The sequence below is a fragment of the Suncus etruscus genome, chromosome 7 (genome assembly GCF_024139225.1).
Source record: "Suncus etruscus isolate mSunEtr1 chromosome 7, mSunEtr1.pri.cur, whole genome shotgun sequence".
Lineage (NCBI taxonomy): Eukaryota > Metazoa > Chordata > Mammalia > Eulipotyphla > Soricidae > Suncus > Suncus etruscus.
This window is the reverse complement of record NC_064854.1, coordinates 81144537-81158912: the sequence shown is the minus strand read 5'-3', so window position 1 is coordinate 81158912 and position 14376 is coordinate 81144537. Positions and strand designations below refer to the sequence as shown.

At 34.3% G+C, this 14376-nt stretch overlaps 1 protein-coding gene across 1 annotated transcript in view; it reads left to right on the top strand.

The window, feature by feature from the left end:
• HCRTR2 (hypocretin receptor 2) overlaps positions 1-14376 on the top strand; it is a 153614-nt gene that overhangs the window by 134582 nt on the left and 4656 nt on the right. The window contains exon 5 of the mRNA XM_049777019.1: positions 12502-12722. Within this exon, the coding sequence (XP_049632976.1) occupies positions 12502-12722 (221 nt within the window). The remainder of the gene's footprint in view (positions 1-12501; positions 12723-14376) is intronic.

Genomic DNA, 14376 nt, shown 5'->3' with positions numbered 1-14376 from the left:
AAATCACATAAAATGTTGGAGATAAAACGGATCATCCCTATGTATGGCAGGTGCCTTAACTGCTGTATTAATGATCTAGGACCTCTTCAATCATCTTTAAAATAAGATTATATACATCTACTGCACACAGTTGTTAAAACCAAGTACCTGGATAAAAGAAAGTATCTAATAAGAAAATATCTAAATAGCATATACTGTTACTGAGCTCTTCAACTAATTAACCTCATAACTTTAAAATATATAATCATGGGGCCAGAGCGGTGGTATGGAGCGGTAAGGCATCTCCCTTTTGCTATTGCTAGCCTAGGACAGACCATGGTTCGATTCGCCAGAGTCCCATATGGGCTCCTAAGCCAGGAGGGTTTTCTGAGCATATAGCCAGGAGTAACCCCTGAGCATAATGAGGTGTGGCCCAAAAAACAAAACAAAGATATATACACAATCATATGGTGAATTAATAAATATAACCACTTTATTAAATATATATTTCCATTGTATCATATTATAGCATTGATGATTTTATTTTGGTTTTCTCTTTTCTATTAACATAAATATAGTTCATGTTATTCTATCTTGCATCTCTCCTATTAATACAATATTACTACAGATAAGTCAATCAATACTTTACATGAAATAAAGAAGCAGATTAAAAACAGAGATTGCTAAGGAAGTATGGAGATGGACATAAGGAAATCTATTGTCCAACAATTTAGAAAACTGAGAATTTAGAATTTTAAAAATGTGAATTTAATCCACAAAGAAAATATTTTTTAACTCTTTCAGGTGAAAAATATTTAGTGAGCATAAAATATTTTAATTTTTATTGATATTTTGACAAGGGATATTTAATATTAAGATATTCCATAGTTGCATATTGATGACTAGTATCTTAAATATGCATACCATATTTATTTATTTATTTATTTATTTACAGTTTTATACAACTTTAAAATTTTTTAGGTTTTCATAGTTATTATATCCCAAAATTTACAATAATTTGTACCAGATACTTAAAATATTTTTATTTTCTGTTTGTTTTTGGTTTTTTTTTATCCACTCCTGGCTCAGGGGATCATATGGGACATCAGGGTTGGAATCCGGGTCCATCCTGGGTCAGCCAGGGTTGGAATCCAGGTCCATCCTGGGTCAGCCGTGTAGGGCAAGTGCCCAACAGTTGTGATACCTCTCCAGCCTCATTCAAAATATTTAATGAATAAAATAATTACATAACTACTAGCCCCGAGCCAATGTCTCAATTAAGTTTATAGTCTTAAGTTTATCAAAATTTAAAATAAATTTAAAATGCTAGTACAATTTGAGAAGTAATTCACATTCTTTTGATAAATTAACTTGATAGTACAAGCCACATGATTCAGAAGATTTGCAATAAAATGCCTTTGAAACTAAAAACATTTAGAAAACAGATTGGAGTTTAAAATGGCAAGTTCAGCTGAGTTCACTTTAACAGCCACAATAAAGTAAATTAACTCGAAATGGGTGATTATGTAGAATTCTGCTTGAGCAACTCTATTTCCAACTGTTCATGTCTATAAACAGAGTTCTAAAGCTTTATATATGTAGACAGTATAATGCAAACAATTAATGGAGGTCTTGCATAAAATTATGAAGATGCAGTAATCTGATATATACTTTGGAAATAGTGAGTATAAGATTATTAGTGACTTGTTTGATGACTACTTCAGACTTATTTTCTGACTTGCTAAAAAAATTTAAGCCTCACTGAAAGAATTATCCATTTCTTTACTATAATAAAAGACTTAAACTTTATTTTTTGACAATATAATTCATAAACTTGGAATTTGGAAATTCCACAAATTTTGTTCTAAAACTCTTAGAAGTACTCATTTACCCTTTACATATGTGCCTCTCTCAGTATTTTTAATTTATCTATATAATTTAATCTTATTTGTTAATCATATTTTAAAATTATATAAATTAATTTCACAAATACTTATTAAACACTTACTATGTACCTGGTTCTGTGTAACAAACTTGGGTGGATAATCCTCAGTTTGAATTGTACAGTTTGAACATCTTTTTGAATAGATATGTATTCTATCTTTATCAATCAATAAGTAATTAAAAGTGAGTCATCAAAATTGGAAGGTAAGTAGAAGCTCTCTGTATTATATATTATAATATCTTTGGTAAGAAAAACTCAAGAATCCACATAAAATATTCGAAATAATAAAAAGTGGAAGAGAGATAATACTGAAGAGCTTGTCATGCATATGGCTCACCCTAAGTAACAATGCAGATGGCCCCTCAAAGACCTCAAAGACCCTGTGTATTACCAGACGTGACCCAAAAGCAAAATAATAGAAATAATAAATACAAATAATAAATATATAAAAGCAGCAAGTCCATAGGATAATATATAAGTACAATAAATTAATTTCACATTTATACACTTGCAAATATAAGTTAAATAAAACCAAGAAAATAATTCCTTATAACATAGTACTAAAAGAAACCAAAATGATTAGGAATATATTCAACCAAAACATTTAAAACTAAAACAAAAATTTGTTTCATCTCTTTCTCTCTCTCTCTCTCTTTTTTTTGCGGGGGCCACACCCGGCAGTGCTCAGGGGTTACTCCTGGCTGTCTGCTCAGAAATAGCTCCTGGCAGGCACGGGGGACCATATGGGATACCGGGATTCGAATCAACCACCTTTGGTCCTGGATCAGCTGCTTGCAAGGCAAACACCGCTGTGCTATCTCTCCGGGCCCTGTCTTATCTCTTAAAACCGAAAAATATAGGAAAATGTTAATAAATCATTATATTGCATATGCATTCAAGAATTGAAAGATAAAGTTATGTTAGAGAAAATTCTCAAATTCAATTATGGATTCAACATATAAAATTCCCACTACTTTTTAATTTTCTTTTATAGAATAAATATAGGAAAATGTTAAAAAAACATTATATTGCATATGCATTCAAGAATTGAAAGATAAAGTTATGTTAGAGAAAATTCTCAAATTCAATTATGGATTCAACATATCAAAATTTTCACTACTTTTTAATTTTCTTTTATAGAAAATTGATATTAAAATTAATATGAAATTGCAAATCAGAAATAGTTTAATTTATCTTTAAAGAAAGGACAGCTAGAAGACATATTTCAATGTTAAATAATATTATAAAAACTGAATTAGATCATTGAAATAAAATGCATAATAACTTAAAGAAATAAATCTTTATGATATGAATCAATGGATTTTTGTCAATGATGCCAACAAACCAGTGAGATGAGAAAACGTATTTGTCAACAAATGGTATTAGGACCATTGTATATCCTTTTGTAAAAGAATAAAGCTATACTCCACCTTATAATATATACATTTTAATTCAAGTTGAATAATATACTTCAATATAAAAATTAATAAAACAGGCCAGAGAAATAGAATTGCAGTAGGGTATTTGCCTTACATGTGGCAGATCCAGGATGGACCTGGTTCAATCCCTGGTGTCCCATATGGTCCCTCTAGGCAGGAGTGATTTCTGAGAACATAGCCAGGAGTAACCCCTGAGAGTCACTGAGGGTGGCCCAAAAATAACAAAAAGAAAAATAAAACTAATAAAGTAAGTATTTTTTGAGGAAAACACATGCAATATGTAATTTTGGTTATATATTACTACAATCTTGGGTGAAGTTATAGCTTATTAAATTTTATAACAAAATCGCAATTAAGGAATAAATTAGATGCTATCATAATGAAAACCTTTTGCTACAAAGTATACCATGAATAAAATGAAAGGCGACTTGAAGAATGAGAGAATATTTACAATTTTAAATTGAAAAATAATTATTTCTAGAGATTGTGTGATAGATCAGACATAAGTGTAGATACCTTGTATGTGTAAGAATATACAAATTTTTATTTCCAGCTTCCCATGGTCCTGTGAGTATTGTCAGGTGTGGCTTTAGTGCCCCTAATAATGTTTGGTTCTGATTCCAGAACCATTGAAGTGTTGACTGAGCACAATTCCCTCTCCAACAGAATTTGTATCAATATATATATATATATATATATATATATATATATATATATATATATATATATATATATATATAAATAAAAGACAAAACTTGAAACAAAAACAAAACAAAACAGGGGCTGGTGAGGTGGCGCTAGAGGTAAGGTGTCTGCCTTATGTATGGCATTTAGAAATCAGTTATTATAAATTGTGTCTATAAATCTTAATTTATCTTTCTCTAAGCAAGTCACAGGAACATTCAAATCTCTCAATTTCTATAAAGATTAGGTATCTTCCAAAAGAATGTATCATTTATTTTTAATATAATTTATTTCATTTAAACACCTTGATTACATACATGATTATGTTTGGGTTTCAGTCATTTAAAGAGCACCACCCATCAGCAGTGCAACATTCCCATCACCAATGTCCCAAATCTCCCTCCTCCCTCCTCCCTCCTCCCACCTAACCCCCGCCTCTATTCTAGACAGGCTTTCCATTTCCCTCATATATTCTCATTATTAGGACAGTTCAGAATGTAGTTATTTCTCTAACTAAACTCATCCCTGTTTGCGGGAGCTTCATGAGGTGAGCAATAACTTCCAGCTCTTTTCTCTTTCGTGCCTGAAAGTTATTATTGCAAGAATATATTGCAAGAATGTCTTTCATTTTTCTTAAAACCCATAGATGAGTGAGACCATTCTGCATCTTTCTCTCTCTCTCTGACTATTTCACTCGGCATAATAGATTCCATGTACATCCATGTATAGGAAAATTTCATGACTTCAACTCTCCTGACAGCTGCATAATATTCGATTGTGTATATGTACCAGTTTCTTTAGCCATTCCTCTGTTGAAGGGCATCTTCGTTGTTTCCAGAGTCTTCCTATGGTAAATAGTGCTGTGATGAATATGGGTGTAAGGAAGGGATTTTTGTATTGTATTTTTGTGTTCCTAGGGTATATTCCTAGGAGTGGTATAGCTGGATTGTATGGAAGCTCAATTTCCAGTTTTTGGAGGATCTCCATATAGCTTTCCATAAAGGTTGAACTAGGCGGCATTCCCACCAGCAGTTGATAAGAGTTCCTTTCTCTCCACATCCTCGCCAACATTGCTTGTTCTCATTCTTTATGATGTGTGCCAGTCTCTGGGGTGTGAGGTGGTACCTCATAGTTGTTATGATTTGCATCTCCCTGATGGTTAGTGATGTGGAGCATTTTTTCATGTGCCTTTTAGCTATTTATATTTCTTCTCTGTCAAAGTGTTGTCTGTCCATTTCTTCTCCCCATTTTTGATGGGATTAGATGTTTTTTCTTGTAAAGGTCTGTCAGTGCCTTGTATATTTTGGAGATTAGCCTCTTATCTGATGGGTATTGGGTTAATAGTTTCTCCCACTCAGTGGGTGGCTCTTGTATCCTGGGCGCTATTTCCTTTAAGGTGCAAAAGCTTCTCAGCTTAATATATTCCCATCTGTTAATCTCTGCTTTCACTTGCCTGGAGAGTGCAGTTTCCTCCTTGAATATGCCTGTAGTCTCAATGTCCTGGATTGTTTTGCCTATGTGTTGTTCTATATATCTTATGGTTTTGGGTCTGATATCGAGGTCTTTAATCCATTTGGATTTTACCTTCGTACATGATGTTAGCTGGCGGTCTAAGTTCAATTTTTTGCAAATGGCTAGCCAGCTCTGCCAACACCACTTGTTGAAGAGGCTTTCTTTGCTCCATTTAGGATTTCTTGCTCCTTTATCAAAAATTAGGTGACTATATGTCTGGGGAACATTTTCTGAGTATTCAAGCCTATTCCACTAATCTTAGAGTCTGTCTTTATTCCAATACTATGCTGTTTTGATAACTATTGCTTTGTAGTAAAGTTTAAAGTTGGGGAAAGTAATTCCTCTCATATTCTTTTCCCCAATGATTGATTTAGCTATTCTAGAGTGTTTACTGTTCCAAATGATTTTCAAAGGTGCCTGATCCACTTTGAAGAATGTCAAGGGTATCTTTAGAGGGATTGCATTAAATCTCTACAATGCTTGTGGGAATATTGCCATTTTGATGATGTTCATCCTGCCAATCCATGATGAGGGTATGTGTTTCCATTTCCGTGTGTCCACTCTTATTTCTTGGAGCAAAGTTTTATTGTTTTCTTTGTATAGGTTCTTCACATTTTTAGTAGTTGATTCCAAGATATTTGAGTTTGTGTGGCACTATTGTGAATGGGGTTGTTTTCTGAATGTCAATTTCTTCCTTATTACTATTGGTGTATAGAAAAGCCATTGATTTTTGTGTGTTAGTTTTGTAGCCTGCCACCTTGCTATATGAGTCTATTGTTTTTAGAAGCTTTTTGGTAGAGTCTTTAGCGTTTTCTAAGTAGAGTACCATGTCATCTGCAAACAGCGAGAGCTTAACTTCTTCCTTTCCTATCTGGAATCCCTTGATATCTTTTTCTTGCCTAATTGCTATAGCGAGTACTTCCAGTGCTATGTTGAATAGGAGTGGTGAGAGAGTACAGCCTTGTCGTGCCAGAATTTAGAGGGAAGGCTTTTAGTTTTTTTTCCATTGAGGATAATATTTGCCACTGGCTTGTGGTAGATGGCCTTAACTATATTGAGAAAGATTCCCATCATTCCCATCTTTCTGAGAGTTTTGATCAATAATGGGTGTTGGACCTTATCAAATGCTTTTTCTGCATGTATTGATATGATCATGTAATTTTTATTTTTCTTCTTGTTGATGTTGTGTATTATGTTGATAAATTTATGGATGTTAAACCAGCCTTGCATTCCTGGGATGAAACCTACTCGATCGTATTGTATGATCTTCTTAATGAGGCATTGAATCCTATTTGCCAGGATTTGGGGTGGGGGGTTTGGGCCACACACGGCATTGCTCAGGAGTTACTCCTGGCTGTCTGCTCAGAAATAGCTCCTGGCAGGCACGGGATATCATATGGGACACCGGGATTTGAACCAACCACCTTTGGTCCTGGATCGGCTGCTTGCAAGGCAAACACTACCATGCTATCTCTCCGGGCCCTATTTGCCAGGATTTTGTTGAGGATCTTTGCATCTGCATTCATCAGTGATATTAGTCTGTTATTTTCTTTTTCCATAGCATCTCTGTCTGGTTTAGGTATCAAGGTGATGTTGGCTTCATAAAAGCTACTTGTAAGTGTTCCTGTTTTTTTGATTTTATAAAAGAGTCTTGCCAGGATTGGTAGAAGTTCCTCTTGGAAAGTTTGAAAGAATTCATTAGTGAATCCATCTGGGCCTGAACTTTTGTTTTTGGGCAGAGTTTTGATTACAGTTTTAATTTCATCAATATTGTTGGGGGTGTTTACATTTGCTATATCCTCTTCATCCAACTGTGGAAGATTATAACAGTCCAAGAATTTATCCATTTCTTCCAGGTTCTCATTGTTAGTGGCATAGAGTTTCTCAAAGTAGTTTCTGATTACCCTTTGAATCTCTGCCATATCAGTACTGATCTCTCCTTTTTCATTCCTAATATGAGTTATCAAGTTTCTCTCTCTTTCTTTGTTAGGTTTGCCAGTGGTCTATCAATCTTGTTTATTTTTTCAAAGAACCAACTTCTGCTTTCGTTGATCTTTCAGATATTTTTTTTTTTGGTTTCCACTTCATTGATTTCTGCTATCAGCTTTGTTATTTCCTTCTGTCTCCCTATTTTTGGATCCTTTTGCTGAGTACTTTTAGTTCTATGAGCTGTGTCATTAAGCTACTCAGGTAAGCCCCTTCTTCCTTCCTGATGTGTGCTTGCAAAGCTATGGATTTTCCTCTCAGTACTGTTTTGCTGTGTCCCATAAGTTCTGATAGTTTGTGTCTTTATTATCATTTGTTTCCAGGAAGGTTTTGATTTCCTCTTTGATTTCATCTCGGACCCACTGGTTATTATGTATGAGGCTACCTAACTTCCAGGTGTTAAAGTTTTTCTTCTGTGTCCCTTTGGAACTTACAAATAATTTCAGAGCTTTGTGGTCAGTGAAGGTAGCCTGCAAGATTTCTATTCTCTTGATATTATGGTGGTATATTTTATGTGCCAGCATGTAGTCTATCCTGAATAATGTCCCATGTACATTGGAGAAGAATGTGTATCCAAGTTTCTGTAGATGGAGTGTCCTATATATATCCACTAGGCCCCTTTCTGCCATTTCTCTTTTCAGGTCTAGTAATTTCTTGTTGGGTTTTAGTCTGGATGTCCTATCCAGTGTTGATAAAGCTATGTTCAGGTCCCCCATAATTATTGTGTTGTTATTGATATTATTTTTCGGATTTGTCAACATTTGTATTAAGTATTTTGCTGGACCCTCATTTGGTGCATAAATGTTTAGGAGAGTGATTTCCTCCTGCTCTACATACCCCTTGATTAATATAAAATGTCCATCTTTGTCCCTTACAACTTGCCTCAGTATAAAGTTTGCATTATCTGATATTAGTATGGCCACTCCAGCCTTTTTATGGGTGTTGTTTGCTTGAATAATTTTCTTCCAGCCTTTTATTTTGAGTCTACATTTGTTCTGACTTCAGGTGCATTTCTTGTAGATAGCAGAAGGTTGTATTGAGTTTTTTGATCCATTTAGCTACTTTGTGTCTCTTAACTGGTGCATTTAGTCCATTGATATTGAGGGAAAGAAATTCCTGGGATTTAATGCCATCTTTATATCAAAATTTGGTGTGTCTTTTGGTCAATCTTGTCTTAAATTAGGTCTTTCAGTTTTTCTCTTAAGACTGGTTTTGAGTTTGTAAAGTTTCTGAGCTGTTGTTTGTCTGTGAAACCATGTATTCTTCCGTCAAACCAGAAAGTGAGTTTTGCTGGGTACAGTATTCTAGGTGAAGCATTCATTTCATTGAGTTTGTCCCACCACTGCTTTCTGGTGTTGAGTGTTTCTGGTGACAGGTCTGCTGTAATCTCAAGGATGCTCCATTGAATGTAATTTCCCTTTTTGATCTTGCTGTTTTCAGAATTCTGTCTCTATCTGTGGGATTCATTATTGTGACTAGGATGTGTCTTGAGGTATTTTTTCTGGGGTCTCTTTTGGTTGGTACTCTTCGAGCATGCAGGATTTGATCACATATATTCTTTAGCTCTGGAAGTTTCTCTTTAATTATGTTCTTGAACATTGATTCTTCCTGGAAATTTTCTTCCTGGGTTTCTGGGACTCCAATGTTTCTAAGTTGTTTCTGTTGAGCTTATCATAAACATCTATTTTCATCTGTTCCCATTCTTTGACTAATTTTTCCATTGTCTGTTCATGCTTTAAGTTTTTTTTCCAATCTCTCCTGCTATAGGTGTTGTTATTTATCTCATCTTCCACAGCACCAAGTCTATTCTCAGCTTCTGTTACCCTGGTGTAGAGCTTATTCATTTTGTCATTCAATTCATTTACTGAGGTTTTCAGGCCTGTTTTTGACCTGTTATTTCAGTTTGGAGTTTTGTGGTTTCTGTCTTCATATTTTCTTGGTTGTTTTTAGTGTTCTGTTCAACTCTATCCATGGTTTCTTTGAGTTCTTTGAGCATCTTCCATATTGCTTGTATAAACTCTTTATCTGAGAGATGATTAATTTTTTTGGTCATTTTCTGGTCATCACAATTGTCTTCATTCTCTATGTCTGATGCTGGCCTGCATTGTTTCCCCATTGACACACTTGTTTTGTGGGTTTTTCTACGTGTTGTGGTGGTATTCATTGGCTAAATGATGTACGTGGACATGCTCCTCTGGCTCCGCCCTTTATGGGGTAGGTTGACTTGCCTCCAAGGAAGGGAGTGTCCTCCTTGGATGAAGCCTCACACAGGATCAAATCTTAGGCCTGAGCATGCAGCAGAGAATACAGTCTGGGGAGAAATGCTGGGCTTCAGTAATCCAGCACAGTTCTTAGTGTGTTTTTTTTTTTCTTGTTGCAAAGGCATTCTTTCCTTAGAAATAGCGCATGGCCATGTAACGAAGCTGAGCAGCCATGGTCTGCTGGAGACTCTTTTTGGCCCACTCCCAAGAGGTTCAGGTGACAGGACAGTGACAGACACACACAGGCAGCACTCACAATATTTTCCCCAGCCCTGATGTCACAAACAGGGGACCTGACTTCTGCAAAGTACTGCTTATAGTCATTTTTCACGTTATGAAGCAATTTCTTGGTGTTCCTGCCCTTAAATGAGCCTCTGGAAATAGCAAGTTTTCTGGAGCCTCTTTTCAGCCCAACTCCCAAGAGGTTCAGGCGACAGGACAGGAGACAGATACACACAGGCAGCACTCACAATTTCTCATGTCAGGCCCCACTGGGCAGCGTAGTTTCATAGATTTTCCCAGCCTCCAAAATGTATCATTTAAAAGGAATACAATCATCAGGTTCTTTTGGTTTGTTGGTTTGTTCTCATTTTCTTGATTGCAGGGATCTGACATAATCTCAATGATAATTTTTCTTTATGGGAACTCTGATGGGTTCTGATAATTGCACAAGTCATCAGATGCAGAATATTGATTCCTTCAGGGTACCATTCAATAACAGAATTGCTAACGTTTAAGCAGTCGCTCAGAGATCATTTAGAAAACAGCTCAAGCCATTTAGTAAACATTTATAGGGCAACTCCGCTAGAGGTCTTCTAAAACTTTCTGACATCCACTCTAGTTTCTGAATTATTTTGAAAATGACTATTCAAATGTATGTGTTCAGAGGACAGTTTTCCATCATTGGATGAGGTGATTGGAAAAAACGATACTGTACAAAAGTCTTTCTCTATTTCTATAGAAGAGCAATTATATGTCACATATAATTAATATGTCACATATAATTTATGTCAGACATAAAGAGAAAGTTTTAATCTAACTATATTTGTTATTTTAAACAGAGAATAGCTACAGATTAAAGAGAAGTATCGTCTTAATTTGTATGGATGAAAACCAAAGTTAAATTCTGTTTTCAAGTAAAGATATTTAGCAATATTGGATCTTGGGATATATAAGCAGCAGAATCTATCCAACATTCATTCTGGAAAACCACAGGGACACATTGGGCTGTCCTGGCTATACAGCACAGAGTGATAAAAGCAACAGATGATAAATCTTAGTAGAACTAAAAGCCTTATGCTGGTGCTGGCTGGCACATTTTCTGCTTAACGAATTAAATGCTGAATTTGATTGCTCTTGGTCACTAAACCCTATCAATCTTCATGACCTTCTAATTAAGAAATATTATGCCTGGAAAAACTTTATGACATTACCCAATAAGTTTCCAAGATAAATTAAAAGGTACAGTTATGTAAGTTGTTAAAAATTCCAAAATGTTAATTTTGGAATTAAAAATGTTAATTGTAAGGTCACAAAACATGCTGTCTTTCTGTACATTTTAAACAACCAGATCATGGTTTCAAAAATTTCATAACAGCAAATTATCAACAGAGAAATTAATCTAATACGTATTTTATTTCTGTCATACAAAGGTTTGTCCCTAGTCAAACTTGAAAAGCCATCAAGATCCAGTAAAAACAAAACCACTAAGTCGTATATTGTATATTTTCCAATTGGACAGCAGGTGGCAGTGTTGATTGATGCATGGGGAAAAGGGTCCTTCAGGTTCCTTTTGTAAATTACCTGTTAAGATTTTCTTAGGTTAGGTTTCTGTGTTGACTGAGAATTCCTAATGTTGATATAGTTCTGATACTGTTCTTCATTCCAAGCCTTCTCTCTCTCTTTTTCTGAGCATTTATTTCTTGAGCATTTCTTGTTTCATAATCAATGTGATGGTAAAGACTTCACAAATAGTTCATGAACAGGCTGCACATTATAAGCACATTTTTTTTAAATTGAAGAACAGACACCACCACCTCAAAAACACCCTATATTGATAGCTTGCTCTTTTGAATTCACTTATGTTTTACTCTTGTTTATATGAATCATGTTATCATGATAGCATATACTGTATAATGGAGATGCACCTATCATTATGCTTTAAATTTTATCTATTCTTTGTCTATTCACCCCTACCCATTTTTCAACAGTTGATATTTTTATTGTTCTCAGATTTTGGCTTTTCCTAGAAGTAATATATTTAGAATCCTATAGTATTTTGCCTTTTTAGATAGTTTTTATTTTCAAGTAGTACAACACATATGAGGTAATCAACTTTTATATATCAGTTGGTAGCTCATCTTCTTTTTCTGGAGGTATTTCTCTTTCTATAAAGACATCTTTTTCATTGTTAACTCATTGGAATTTGGCAAAATACGATGCTTCCACTTTATTTTTTCAACTAACATCCTGTTAAAAAAAAATCAATACTCCTATCTAAGAACTCACCTGACTCTGCAATCAGGATAAAGGAGATCTCAAAGGTAATAGTTTTGTTTGTTTTTCTTTCTTCAACATTTGAGACACTCTCCTTTCGGGCTCCCTGAAATAGAACTATCCTAGTCATTAAACTGTGTCTTTAAAGTCATTAAAAAGTGTGTTCGTAAATTCATTAAAGTGTGTCTTCTCTTTTCAGATCCCGGGAACATCTTCTGTGGTTCAGAGGAAATGGAAGCCCCTACAACCCATTTCACAGGCTCGAGGTCCAGGGCAGCAGACCAAGTCCAAGATTAGTGCTGTGGCTGCTGAAATAAAACAGATACGAGCCAGAAGGAAAACAGCCCGGATGCTGATGGTTGTGCTTTTGGTGTTTGCAATTTGCTATCTGCCAATTAGCATCCTCAATGTGCTAAAGAGGTAAAGTTCACACCCCCTTTAAAAATAAAACAACTTATCTTTTCTAGGTTTTTAATTAAAAACTAAAAAGGGGGGGGGAGTCAAAACTCTGGCTTGGTATTTTCCAGGGAGATAAAGTTAATGTGTTTTTACCAATAAAGCAAATAGCCCTTTTCAAAAATTTCTCAGACTCTCAATCCTCAAGTCTTTTGTTGAATGGCAGACATAAAACAGATGTTCTTTGACCCCTTCAAGTTAAATGCTTTAAGCCTGAGATGCAAAAAAAAAAAAAAAAAAAGGCAAAAACAAAAGAGAAGAACACGATCTAAAATTTAATTTATATATCAGAATTCTTTTTTGACCTGAACAGGTTCAAAACTTCGTTCTTAAAGACTTGAGGAATTGTAAACACATACCTTCTAAAGGATAAAAAGAGATAACTATGTTTTGTGGGTTTTCATTATAATTGTACTTAAAAGTGCATTGTGAACACACAAATGGAGTCACATGAATACACGGAGTCACAGAACATACGGTGTTTTGAATGTTTAAACGAAAAGAATAAAATTCATTTCCTGAAGTCATTGAATTGAGCTCTCAGCGATATTAATAAAAACCAGCATGTCTCAAATACAAGCAAAGGTTGGGAAGGAGGGAGGGGGTCTTTGGTGGTAGAAATATTGAACTCATGAGAAGGGGTGTTCTGTTTATGACTGAAACCCAACTATGATCATGCTTGTAATCATGGTGCTTAAATAAAGATTACATATATACACATATACATAAAGTGTGAGAACCATTTAAAAATGGGAGCTAATTTTATAAATAAATGAATAAGATTTGTGGGAAAAAAGTTTTTCAGGAGAGAAAGTACAATATGTTATTTGTTATGTTGCTTACACTATTACATTAAAACGTAATGTCACTGCACTGATGTGGATGAACCTAATGGCAGTCAACATTAATCAGGGATTCTAACAACTGCACATAGGCTGCTATATGTGATGATAATTCTGTTTATGAATAAAGTTTGGATGTAAATTATGATTGTATTTCTCACTTTCCCCTGCACTCTGAAGTGAAAAATTTCATCTTGACACATATATGGTGTATAGACAGCTGCAAAATTTTCTTATTCTCTTTGGCCCCTTATTTTGATTGCTTAATGGCATTTTCAAAGAAAGGAAGAGGAAAAAAATATAAACCTCTGGTCAGTTATACTGTTTATTTGAGACACAAAGTTAAAGGTCTAAAATTTCTTGGGATCTTGAATTCTAGATACTGGCTCATAGCCCTTCATATCTTTTTACAATTATTCTCTATTATTTTACTATTATTATAATGCTATAATTATAATTAATAACATAATTATAATTATGTAATTAATAGTATAGTTATATAATGTTATATTTTGTGATATGATAATTATTATGATAAAATATTATGATGTATCATATATTATATTATTATTCTAATATTCTTAAAATATTATAGAATATTTCTTTCTCACAAGAGTCTATACAAATGTACATATTTTTCTTGGTCATGGATTTAGCTCTTAAGAAACTTACCCCCTCCAAAGAAACTTACTATTATGAATATGTATTTAATGACAACATATGGGTTTTCTCCCTTTTATAAAATGCTTTTAATTCATTTTATTTAGCCTAAATTT